Source organism: Podarcis pityusensis, assembly GCF_964106645.2.
Source record: "Podarcis pityusensis genome assembly, chromosome: 8".
In the NCBI taxonomy this organism is placed as follows: Eukaryota; Metazoa; Chordata; class Lepidosauria; order Squamata; family Lacertidae; genus Podarcis; species Podarcis pityusensis.
Genome location: NC_138033.1, coordinates 81,022,612 through 81,035,401, shown reverse-complemented (window position 1 = coordinate 81,035,401; position 12,790 = coordinate 81,022,612). Strand labels below are relative to the sequence as shown.

At 48.3% G+C, this 12,790-nt stretch overlaps 1 protein-coding gene across 5 annotated transcripts in view; it reads left to right on the top strand.

The window, feature by feature from the left end:
- Positions 1–12,790, top strand: part of ECE1 (endothelin converting enzyme 1) — a 76,877-nt gene that overhangs the window by 41,796 nt on the left and 22,291 nt on the right. For all 5 annotated transcript variants that reach the window (XM_081017366.1, XM_081017363.1, XM_081017365.1 and 2 more), the window contains 4 exons: positions 6,201–6,342; positions 7,465–7,668; positions 9,953–10,077; positions 11,459–11,605. In XM_081017366.1, coding sequence (XP_080873492.1) covers positions 6,201–6,342; positions 7,465–7,668; positions 9,953–10,077; positions 11,459–11,605 — 618 coding nt within the window. The remainder of the gene's footprint in view (positions 1–6,200; positions 6,343–7,464; positions 7,669–9,952; positions 10,078–11,458; positions 11,606–12,790) is intronic.

The following is a 12,790-nucleotide window of genomic DNA, read 5'->3' as shown; positions in this document are numbered from 1 at the left end:
ACACTTCGAAGGCGGAACTGCCTGGCTCCTGTCTCTGTTCTCATTAAAGATCTTTCAAAATCCAAAAAAACAGCAGAACATTCTCTTGCCATATTCGTCTCTATTGTGAGTTCTGCAGCAAAGGAGAAGAGCAATGCAATTCCCAGCAATGCACGGGGATCGCTGCCGGATGCCACAGGCCTCAATGCTTCCCTCTCTTCAGCTGGGAAAAGGGCTGCCTGCAGAACACGCCCTCCCTGACAGGTGGGCATCTTCGCTGTCAAATAGGGAGTGATCTTGCACCCGCCTCGCTGAGCTGAAGAAGCTCCGCTCCCAGTGCCTGTTGGCTGGGTGCACCCCTCTCTGCACGAACCTGCCATGGGGCTGGCGTGTCTCCTTGGCCCAGAGCCAGCTGACTGCAGCTGAGGCAGACCAGATGTTCTCCAGACTTACTGCTCTGTTGACATGGGATTTTGTGGGGATGAGCTCCTTGCCGTCAGGGTCTCCTGGGTGTCCCTGAGAAGAGCCTTCAGCTGGATCAGCCCCAAAGGGGGGCACACCCAGCCCAGCACCCTCTTCTCCCAGTGGCCCCCCAGATGCCCCAGTGGGGAAGCCCACAAGCAGGGTCCAAGCAACTCTCCCCTCCTGGAGTCTGCAGCAACTAGGATTCAGAAGCATCCTACCTGCCCACAGACTGTCTTGCCAGAGTGGTGCATGCTCTAGTTATCTCCCGCTTGGACCACTGCAATGCGCTCTACGTGGGGCTACCTTTGAAGGTGACCCGGAAACTGCAGTTAATCCAGAATGCGGCAGCTAGACTAGTGACTGGGAGCGGCCACCGAGACCATATAAGACCAATCTTGAGAGATCTGCATTGGCTCCCAGTACGTTTCCGAGCACAATTCAGTGTTGGTGCTGACCTTTAAAGCCCTAAACTGCCTCAAAGGCCCGGTATACCTGAAGGAGCGTCTCCACCCCATCGTTCAGCCCGGACCCTGAGATCCAGCGCCAAGGGCCTTCTGGCGGTTCCCTCATTGTGAGAAGTGAGGTTACAGGGAACCAGACAGAGGGCCTTCTCGGTAGTGGCACCCACCCTGTGGAACACCCTCCCTTCAGATGTGAAGGAAATAAGCAGCTATCCTATCTTTAAAAGACATCTGAAGGCAGCCCTGTTTAGGGAAGTTTTTAATATTTAATGCTGTACTGTTTGTAACATTTGATTGGGAGCCACCCAGAGTGGCTGGGGAAACTCAGCCAGATGGGCGGGGTATAAATAATAAATTATTATTATTATTGTTATTATTATTATTATTATTACTATTATTATTATTATTATTATTATTATTATTATTATTACTTCCTCTGATAGCAGATGCAGAGCATGCCTGCCATGGCTAGTAGCCATCGAGAGCCCTCTTTTCCATGTATTTGTCCAATCCTCTTTTAAAGCCATACAAGTTGGTCTGCCTCTAGTGGGAGGGAGTTCCGCAGTTTAACTCTGCACTGCATTTAGAGGTCATTTCTTTTATCTGCCCTAAATCTCCCATCGTCATTGGATGTCAACGAGTTCTAGTGTTACGAGAGAGCGAGAAAAACTCTCCCCACCCCCCAATTTCCCCATGCTAGGCATAATTTTATACACATCTTTTAGGACATCTATTACTCTCCTTTTCTCTGATCTGAAAAGCTCCATGGTGGCTGTGGTTCATACTGCATGTTTGCCTGCCTTCATCCTGGCAACAATTCTTGGAGGTTTTGATCTTGGTGGTGATATTGTGGTTCCTTTGCTGCTGTTAATACCCCCATTTCACGGGTACATTAAGATGTGCAAGTGTGGAGTCTCGTGCTATAACCCAGGGGCTGATATTTCTCGGCTTTGCTCCTCACCCTAAAAGATGGGGGCACCCAGAGGCCATGCAGTCTGACCCCTCCCCCCAAAAGCTGGGATCAGCACTGCCTGCCCCACTCCACCGCTGTCCTGTGTGAACCCAGAAACTCTGTGCTGCAGAAACTCAGCAGGACAGCAGGCTTTAGGTGACCCGAGTGAGTGAGCCAAGCCACATTGTCTTGACAGCACATTAACATGCTCCTTGGAGTCATTCCTCATTGGGGAGCAGGGGCATTGACCCCCAATTAGACGGCTCTCTTAGATCCAGAAGCCTTGTCCCTAGATCTCTCCTCTGCCCTTCCTTTCACTGTCCTTTTGAAGGTCTGTGCTGCCCCAAAGATGTGAAGGGGATTGTTCCTGCCTCTTGCAGGCCAACTGACATAACTGGACTCTCTCTTCCTTGGGAAGATTTTAAGCAGAGGTCGGATGGCAGGGATTTTTGAGCCGTGCATTGCAGGGGGTTGGGCTAGATGAACTTTGGGGGGTACCATCCAACCCTATGATCTGGGGGGGGGAGAGAGAGAGAGAGAGAAAGATGCAACTCACACAATCCCTCCTCGCAGCCAAGTGGTGCAACCCACTTACCATTCTTTTGGGGGGATGCCCTCTTGGGCTGACTTGACACATGACTCCTCCAGCAAGGCGTTGCTGACCAATCCGATGACTCCGGACAGCAACTCCTACAAGGGCCCTCCTCCCATTGGCTAGAGATGGGGCGGAGGCGGGCAACATCTGCTTTTCTGGGTCGCCTGGCTTGGCAGCTCAGCCCCAGCTCTGAGAGGCAGCCAGCAACCCCAAACTCTCCCCTCCTTGCCTTGTGCTTCTGGGTCTGCAGCCGCCCAACCCTTGGTGTCTGCTTCCTTTCATTGTCCCTCCCTGCCTGGATGGCTGAGGGCCTTCCTATTTGTTTTGTCCTCCATCGAGGGCAGGTTCAGGAAGTTATAACCGGTGACCCCTCCTTCTGCCCCAATCTCTCCTTCATTGGAGGTTTTAAAGCAGCAGTCAAAGCACCCCGTTAGGAATGCTTTACCTGTGACGCCCGCCTTGCAAGGGGGTTGGGCTTGATGACCCTTGGGGACCCCGTCCAGCTCTTAGGATTCTGTGGCAATCCAGATCCTCTCCAAGGAAGTCTTTCCTTTCAAAAAATTTTATTCCTTTTATAACACAAATAAACAGCCCAAACAGAAATACAAACAATAGAAACAAATTCTTGTCTTATCCTTATTTTTTCTAAACATTGTTAGGTGGGCTTCCCCAAGTCCCCCCTATCTGATTTTCATTTTACCTCATCTTTAGCAGTTTACATATATCATAATTTCTAACCATTTTTTTTATCACACTTACTTTTACCATAAAAATCTTCACATTTTATCACTTACAAATACAGTGGTACCTCAGGTTACATACACTTCAGGTTACATATACTTCAGGTTACATACATCGTGCTCCAGCAGCGCAGCAGCAGCAGGAGGCCCCATTAGCTAAAGTGGTGCTTCAGGTTAAGAACAGTTTCAGGTTAAGAACAGACCTCCAGAACGAATTAAGTTCTTAACCCGAGGTACCACTGTATTTTAAAATAGTATTAAAGTGAAGCACCACTTTAGCTAATGGAGCCTCCTGCTGCCGCTGCACCGCTGCTGCACAATTTCTGTTCTCGTCCTGAAGCAAAGTTCTTAACCTGAAGCACTATTTCTGGGTTAGCAGAGTCTGTAACCTGAAGCGTATGTAACCTGAAGCGTATGTAACCTGAGGTACCACTGTACACTATCTTCTACTTCTAACCCTACAGCCTATATCCCCTTCCAAAGCTATTCTAAGATTTAAATATTAACATATTTTTTCAAATATTCCTTAAACTTCTTCCACCGTCTCTTCTCTCTGGTCTCGGAGTCTCGGAGTCAGTTTGGCAAGTTCCATATAGTCCATCATCTTCATCTGCCATACTCCAAGGAAGTCTTTTGCCATTCAGGTGCCCTCCAGGATGTTGCTGGACTACCACTCCCATCGTGCTCCCCCCCCCGACCGTGGGCCATGGGGGCTGCTGGGAGGTGGACCCTGCACACCCAACCTCTGGGAGGCAAAAGGCTGTCGAAAAGCCACTCCAAAGCTTGGTGCTGATTGGACATCGGTGGGCAGGTGGGCACCAGCCCAAACTGCAGCATCCTGCTTCTCGGGCAAGGGGGGGACTGTGGAACTCCCTCCCACAAGAGGCAGTATTGGGCACCAACTTGGACGGTGAAAAGAGGATTCATGGAGGACAGGGCTGCTAGTGGCCATGCTGGGGCTCCGTGGTCAGAGGGAGCAATTCTTCTGAATCCCAGTTGCTGGAAACCACAGGAGGGCTCTTGTGCCTGGCTCCTACTTTGGGGTTTCCCCTAATAGGCACCTGGTTGGAGACTGTGAAGATGCTGGTCTAGATGGGTCCCTTTTCACCCTGTCCAGCAGGTGGTTCTTACATGCTAGATGCTGTACGGCTTTTTTATTCTATTTTCAATCGCATCTCCCCCCCCCCCCCGCACCGCCCCCAATATATCATCATCATCAATCTTTATTACGGTCCAGAGACCCAACAAAACATTACAAATTAATACACAGTTCATACAGTCTACCTCCAGGTTAATCAAGCACTTTGTTTGGAATATAGGGCTCGTTTGTTCTTGCAACCACCGATAAAAACTTTGCCACTGCCAACGTTCTAGCTTTTGTCCGGTCTTCCAGTAGGAACCCAATATATTATAAGTAATTGAATCACAATTTGAATACAGTCATATCTCAGGTTACAGATGCTTTGGGTTGTGTGATCTCGGGTTGTGCACCACGCCAAACCCGAAAGTAACGGAACGGGTTACTTCTGTGTTTCAGCACATGCGCAGAAGCGCTAAATCGCACATTGTGCATGCACAGAAGCGCCGAAAAGCAACCCGCATGTGCGCAGTCGTGGCGCTGCAGATTGCGAACGTGCTTCCCGCACAGATCACGTTCGCAACCCAATCGTCCACTGTACTGAAGTATTGAGATGGTGATACAATAAAATGCAGTGTAGGAGACACAGTTGAAAATACATTGAGGAATCAATATAAATATTTAGCGTTCCTTTGTCTTCCATCTGCAACTGCAGACACACAGACACACCTCAGGCTGCTTGAAAATTACAAACTGACAACCCACGGACCACCGACTAGAAACCCCCCGAGTTAGAGAATGTGGTTTTGGGGGGCTAGACGTAACTTCCATAAAACTCCCTTTTCACCCCAGTCAAGCTTGCAAAAATCTATCACTTGCCCGATAATAAATGTTGGAAATGTAAAGAAACTGAAGGTACATTTTTTCACCTTTGGTGGACGTGCCCAAAGATTAAGGCTTTCTGGGAAATGATATATAATGAATTAAAAAAGGTATTCAAATATACCTTCCCCAAGAAACCAGAGGCCTTTCTCCTGGGCATAGTCGGCCAAATGGTGTTAAAAAAGGATAGAACTTTATGTATGCAACAACAGCAGCAAGAATACTCATCGCAAAGTATTGGAAGACACAAGAACTTCCCACGCTGGAGGAATGGCAGATGAAACTGATGGACTATATGGAACTGGCGGAAATGACTGGCAGAATCCGTGACCAGGGAGAAGAGTCGGTGGAGGAAGATTGGAAGAAATTCAAAGATTATCTACAGAAACACTGCAAAATTAAAGAATGTTAGAGTGATGTTGGATTGAAAATAAGCGGTTTCCAGCTGTACAGGATTTAAAGTTATAGATAAAGATTAGGATTAAAGAAGTTTAAGGAAATGGAAATTGGATACTTAAGAGGTAAAATTTTAATGCTATATTACATTAAGATTAAAGATTGGGATTAAAAAAGTGGAAAAGAAATTGCTGGACAAACAATTTGGACTGGAATACAAAAGAGGGAGGTATGAGGAGGTCCAGAAAATAAGTAAATTTAAAAACGGAAATGAAAAGGTGATATTGTTTTTAATTGTCCTGTTTCTTTTTTTTTTCTGTTCTCTGTGGTTTTTTTTCTTTTTTGGATTATGTACTGTGTATTTGTGTATTTCTTTTTTATGTTTTTCTGTTTAACTTTTTACTGAAACCTTAGTAAAAATCTTAAAAAAAAAAAATAAAGCTCCCTTTTCCTCCTCCCCCCCCCCATTTTTCATGGTTGGTGTCCTCCTGACCCAGGGGACCTGGGTTCGAATTCCCAACCCAGCCACAAAGCTCAGCCAGGTGTTGGATTTGTTCATCTAGCTTGCAAGGGGGGGGGACGGATCCAAAGACTGCACACCCATACACATCCCACACCCAGAAGCTTGACTTCTTGCCTTCTTCCTCCCCAGGTGAACTTCCGTGGGTCGGGGACCAGCAAAGGCTGCTGGGCCGAGCGGACGCATGTTGAGAAACGCCTCCTGGTGCTGACAGTGGCCCTCTCAGCTGGCTTCCTGGCCTGCATCTGTGTGCTGCTGTTCCAGTTCCGAACCAGTGAGTCCCCCTCCTGGCTTACACTAAGACTGCACTGCCCCCTGCTGGCGCCCTCCAAGTGGTTTTGGACTACACGTCCCAGCAGCCCCTTGCAACTCTCAGGCCAGTGTAATGGACTTTGGTCTAACAGATGGTATCCAGCCAAGTTCCACTCCTCAGGGTAGACCTATTGAAATTTAAGGCCATGACCGGAGAAAGTGGCAAGAGAAAAGCCTTCTCTCTGTGTGTCTCACCACTCTAGAGCTTGTGGCCACCCAGTGAAGCTGAATGCTGGAAGATTCAGCACAGACAAAGGGAAGTCCTTCTTCATGCAGCACATAGTTAAACTGCGGAACTCCCTGCCACAGGAGGCAGCGGTGGATATCAGCTTTAAAATAGAGGATTGGGTGAATTCATTGCGGAGGAGAGGGCTGTCAGTGGCTGCTAGACACGACAGTTGGGGTCAGCAGTGCTCCTGAATCCCAGTTCCTGGAAACCACAGGAGGCGGGAGTTTACTTTTTGTGCTCAAATCCTGATTGTGGGTTTCCCATAATGGGCATCTGGTTGGGCCACTGTTAAGAAGAGGAAGCTGGCTTGCTGGGCCATATTCTTATGACTGGGTGGCTTCATTAATTTCAGTGGGTCTACCCTGTGTTTCATTTCTATTTGCCTCCCCAGGGATGCTTAAATGAATGAAAATAGCTCCTAATTCACATTCATTTGAGTTATGCATGACCGCGCACACAAACGCCACTTGCAGGGGCGGAATGGGGGTGGAGTGGTCCGTAACGGATTCATGCGCAGAGAGCCAGTGTGGTGTTGTGGTTAAGAGCGGTGGACTCGTAATCTGGTGAACCGGGTTCGCATCTCTGCTCCTCCACATGCAGCTGCTGGGTGACCTTCGTCTAGTCACACTTCTCTGAAGTCACTCAGCCCCACTCACCTCACAGAGTGTTTGTTGTGGGGGAGGAAGGGAAAGGAGAATGTTAGCTGCTTTGAGACGCTTTTGGGTAGTGATAAAGCGGGATATCAAATCCAAACTCCTCTTCTTCTCGGAATGGAAGAACCGTGTAATTACTTACATGATTCCCCTGTAAGTAATCCTGTGACCCTGACCAGTCCTTACTGCCCCTTTCCTCCAGGGCTCTGCCTGACGGAGTCTTGCATCTCCGTGACCAGCTCCATCCTGAGCTCCCTGGACCGGACAGTGGATCCCTGCGAGGACTTCTTCAGCTATGCCTGTGGGGGCTGGATCAAGGCCAACCCCATCCCCGACGGCCATTCCCGCTGGGGGACCTTCAACAAACTCTGGGAGCACAACCAGGCCATCCTCAAGCACCTTCTGGGTGAGCCGGCGGAAGGGAGACCCATCTCTTCCCGTGGAATCTGCAAAGGAGAGCGGGGGAAATCTTCAAGGGCTGCCACCTGAGTCTGGCAGCAGCGTGGAACAGGGTCTTTTCCAGCAGATTGTCAGTGCAAGGAATTCTGCTTGTGCAATGAGGCTCCCCAACCACCCAATGTCCTCCTTCCCCACACCATAAATTAGCAACCCTTTTAATTCTAGATTAGTGGTTCCCAAGTTTTTGGGAGCCAACGCCCCCTTGGTTCCATAAACCCATCCCCAGTGCCCCCTACCCTGTTGAAAGCAAGAGTCAGAACAGCAGTCTGCACGTCTTGCTTAGGAAGAAATTCACACAATTAAATTCAAGGCAGTAATTAATTGCACATTTTTCAATACCCAACTAGCATGTTTAGTTTAATTAACTAACTCCTAACAGAGTTGATGAAATTGCCTGCATCTTCTGGCTCCATTGAAATAGGTTTCCAGGACACTTTTACTGTCTTTATCTCCTGTGCTTTTGCCACCCTTTGGGAGGAAGGGCGAGGTTATAAATTGAGTGAGTAAGTAAGTAAGTAATAAATTCATCCTAGAGGTTCCTCCAACCCTCTGGGGCAGACTTGGGGAGATTGTGGGGCACAGGAGGGGGTGCAGGATGTCCTGTTGCACAATTGGAAATCCTTGCGCTGGCAGGAGGCCTTGCAGTTTCCATTTTCTTTCTGCTTTCTGGGGGTGTTTTGACCTTTCGGGGCTTCTGGGAGGGAGAGAGGATGGAAAGAAGGAAGCAGTCCGGCTGCCTTGGAAGGGAAAGGGGGGGGGACTGAGTACCATTTGTTTCCCTCTTGCCTGTGCTCCGCTGAGGCCCCCCAATTCTTGAAGGCAGGCGGCAAGTCTTGCTGGGAGCTGCACAAGCAAAGGTTAGGTGGATCACTGGTAGAACATCCGCGTGGCATGTGGTCGCTCTCTTCCTCTCTCTCATGCACTCCTTCAGTCTTCATTGAGATGGAGAGTTGAGAGGCGACCCAAACGGTATTGCTGTGCAGGTATTGCTGCGCAGACCAAAGGGGTCACCGAGACCAGCATTATGTGAACAGCAGTGGGGAGATCACAGCAGCCTCCCCCTGCCCCCAGCTCCCTTTAACATCTAGCATTCAGAGGTATACTCCCTGCGGGACTGGAGGCTCCATAACACCATTGTGTTTTCATAGGTGTCAATTTTCCATATCTCTGTGAAATGGTGTGATGCTGGGGGCTGGGGGAATGAGCTGTCAATGCCAGCCGCTCTTCTTGTCTCATTTTGTGGCAGTGAGTTCCACAAGTCTATCTCAAGGCCAATGACTCCCTAGAAAAAACTCTCCACCTTTCCATGCAATGCACACCAGCTGAACAGAAAACAGGCTTTGCAGTTTTCTGGAGGTGGAAGTTGAAGGGCAGGGAAACTTCAGTTCACCCCGGCCCCCAAGCTGTGATTCCTACATTTCAGGAGGGGGTTGGACTAGATGGCCCTTGGGGTCCCTTTCAACTGTACAAATCTGCGATTCTTCATCTTGAGATAACTTGACATGAGCCAACAGTGTGACGCGGCAGCTAAAAAAGCCAATGCAATTCTGGGCTGCATCAATAGGAGTATAGCATCTAGATCAAGGGAAGTAATAGTGCCACTGTATTCTGCTCTGCTCAGACCTCACCTGGAGTACTGTGTCCAGTTCTGGGCACCACAGTTCAAGAAGGACACTGACAAACTGGAACGTGTCCAGAGGAGGGCAACCAAATGGTCAAAGGCCTGGAAACGATGCCGTATGAGGAACGGCTAAGGGAGCTGGGCATGTTTAGCCTGGAGAAGAGGAGGTTAAGGGGTGATATGATAGCCATGTTCAAATATATAAAAGGATGTCACATAGCGGAGGGAGAAAGGTTGTTTTCTGCTGCTCCAGAGAAGCGGACACGGAGCAATGGATCCAAACTACAAGAAAGAAGATTCCACCTAAACATTAGGAAGAACTTCCTGACAGTAAGAGCTGTTTGACAGTGGGATTTGCTGCCAAGGAGTGTGGTGGAGTCTCCTTCTTTGGCGGTCTTTAAGCAGAGGCTTGACAACCATATGTCAGGAGTGCTCTGATGGTGTTTCCTGCTTGGCAGGGGGTTGGACTCGATGGCCCTTGTGGTCTCTTCCAACTCTATGATTCTATGATTCTATCTTGTGCCTAGCAGCCAAAGGGGGTTGGGTGGCATGGCTGACTGGAGCTTCTCTCTCTCTCTCTCTCTCTCTCTCTCTCTCTCTCTCTCTCCAGAAAACACCACGGCCCAGGTGTCCAGCGAGGCAGAACGCAAAGTCCAGCGCTACTACCAGTCCTGCATGAACGAGACCAAGATTGAGGAGCTGCAGGCCACGCCCCTGGTGGACCGCATCAAGAAGGTGAGGGAGCTCAGGGAACGCGAGCCAGGCAGGCAGGCAAAGAGGCTGGGCGGAAGAGGAGAAGGCAGCGTTGGGCTTTCTTCCTTTTTCCTTTTTCTTTTTGATATTGATATTTTATCGAAAGGTTTTCAGTTACGAAGAAATAAAGTGATGCAAAGAAAAAAAGAAGACACCGAAATGTGTAGATAAATGTGAATATATACGAAAAAATACCCATACATTTTTTATAAGTTTGATATTATTATCCCAATAAATAGGTAAATATTAACAGCCTACTACATTTTGTATAAACTTTCTTAAAAATGGTAAGAAGGCCCCTGGGGAAGAGGTTGGTCATTGTTTCTGGTTTGTGGCCGAAGGTCTCCCAGGTCCAGCTTTTTGAGAATTATTAGCTTTGCTCTGAAATGTTTTGTGCGCTGATTGGAGAGTGTTGTCCAAAACCATCATCATCATCAGTTTGATGTGCATGATCCGAGAAATGATTGGAATAAAGAATTAGGAGTTTCTATCTTACCTAAATAGTGGGACAATGTTTTAGCTTCAGTAATGTAATAATAATGATCATGATGATGGTTTTTTTAAGTACTTTTCCAAAAATATTAGAGACCTTTTTGTTGGGGATAATTCAGACAGAAATTCCCAGGTGTCTAAAAAGGTTATTTATGTATGCCACTGCTGCAGCCCATGTTTCGTTAGCCCCAAAATGGAAAACAAGCAAGGTCGCAACTAAAGAAGAACGGCAACTTAAGCTGATGGAATATGCAAAGCTTGTGGACTTAACATGTATAATAAGAGAACAAGAAGAACATACGTTTAGAGAAAATTGGAAAATGTTTATTGAATATATGGGGGGAAATGGTGTACACTTGAAAACATTGGCAGCATTAAGATAAATTCAACAAAATGAATTTTTGATGGATGTAATAATGGAATACTGAATGGTTATTTTATGTAAAATATGCAGGGATTTATGATATGCAAAATGAACCATGGAAAGAGAAGAAGGGAAGTCATTGATATTTTAAGGATGTCTAAATGAGTGTTATAAATTGTAAAACAGAAAATTTAATTTAACACAAAGAGAGAGAGAGAGAGAGAGAAACCTTGGTTTACAACCATAATCCGTTCCAGAGGTCTGTTTGTAAACCAAAACAGATTGTAACCCAAGGCACGCTTTCGCCAATGGGGCCTCCAAAAAAAAAATTGTTCGTAATCCAAAAAAAATGGGTTGTAATCTAAAAAAAAGGTTGCAAACCAGGACACGCACTTCTGGGTGTGACGTTTGTAATCCAAAACGTATGCAAACCAAGACGTAGGCAAACTAAGGTATCACTGTGTATATATACAGTGTATAAAAGCTATATTACGATCTCTCCTCCAGCTTGGTGGCTGGAACATCAGCGGTCCCTGGCAGGAGGACGACTTCAACCAGACTCTGCTGCAGCTGGCTGCACAGCACCACATCTGGCCCTTCTTCTCGATCTACGTCAGCGCCGACTCCAAAAACTCCAGCGTCAACATCATCCAGGTGGGTGCGGGAGGTGGAAGGCCGCGCAAGGGGTGAGATGCATTTTTGGGAGCAGGAGCTGTCGGTTCTCCCTGCTCAGGCCAAGGTGAGTGTTGGCATGCCCTAGCCCATGCCTAACCTTTGTCATTTCTGGCATGCCCTAGCCCTAGCCATGGTGGGCACAGCAGGCTCCATTCCAGCTGTGTTAAAGCTAGGAGTCTCTGCACGATGCCATCCTCCATCCAGGCAAGGAAGTCATTGCAGCCCAAGAAGTCATTGCAGCCAGGTAGAAGCACTCGGGGGCATGGTGGAGACATTGCGGGCCTAGACCGGTTTCCTGAGGGCCGGTTCAGGAATCCTGGCGGACCTCCAGGTTAGGGTTACCAGACGTTCCCGGGGACAGTCCCCGGATTTGCAAATCTATCCCCAGACAAGTTCCGTCCCTGGAATGTCCCCAGATTTGCAAATCTGTCCCTGGAAAACGTGGCAGCGGCAGCCTGGTAGCACAGTTGGCTCTGGCCAGCTTCAGGAGCTGCTCCCTGCCGTGGCGCCCACCATTTTTCCTCACTGGAAGTCACCCTATGATATGTCTTGTGCGCATATGATGTGTCTTGTGCGATCTCCTGCCCCCTTTGTTTTGACTGATCGGGGGAGTCGTGGGTGGGCGGCCATTGCCCAGTTTTTAAAAAAACTGCATTTATGTTTCACAGGGTACGAAAGAAGGGCTTTGCACCTTTATACAATATGCATGTATGCTTGGGCCCAGGGTCTTTTGCCTCACCATCCCCACTACTGACTCCCTGCTGCTACTCAGCTTCAAAAAAAAAAAAAAAAGTGTCCCTGGATTCATTGAAAAAAAATCTGGTAACCATACTCCAGGTTCCCCACATCTGTCTTAGCAGCTCTGGGGTCAGCGTTCTTCCCACCAGCGGCACCTGATTGGTTGCTGCAGGATACAGGATGCTGAGCTTGGTGGGCCTTTGCTCTGACCCAGCAAGGCCCTGTCCTTGTGGTCCAGAATTGCAGCCCAGGGTCCTGCCTTGGAGGTGGGGAAGGGCTGGAGCTCGGTGGGTAGAGTTCCTGCTTGGCATGCAGAAGGTCCCAGATCTCAAGGTAGGTCTGCAGGAACTTTGCCAGCAGCCCTGAGCTGGACGAAGCCCAGTGGTCTGACTCAGTTTTAGACAGAACTGTGGCTCCACATCCGCA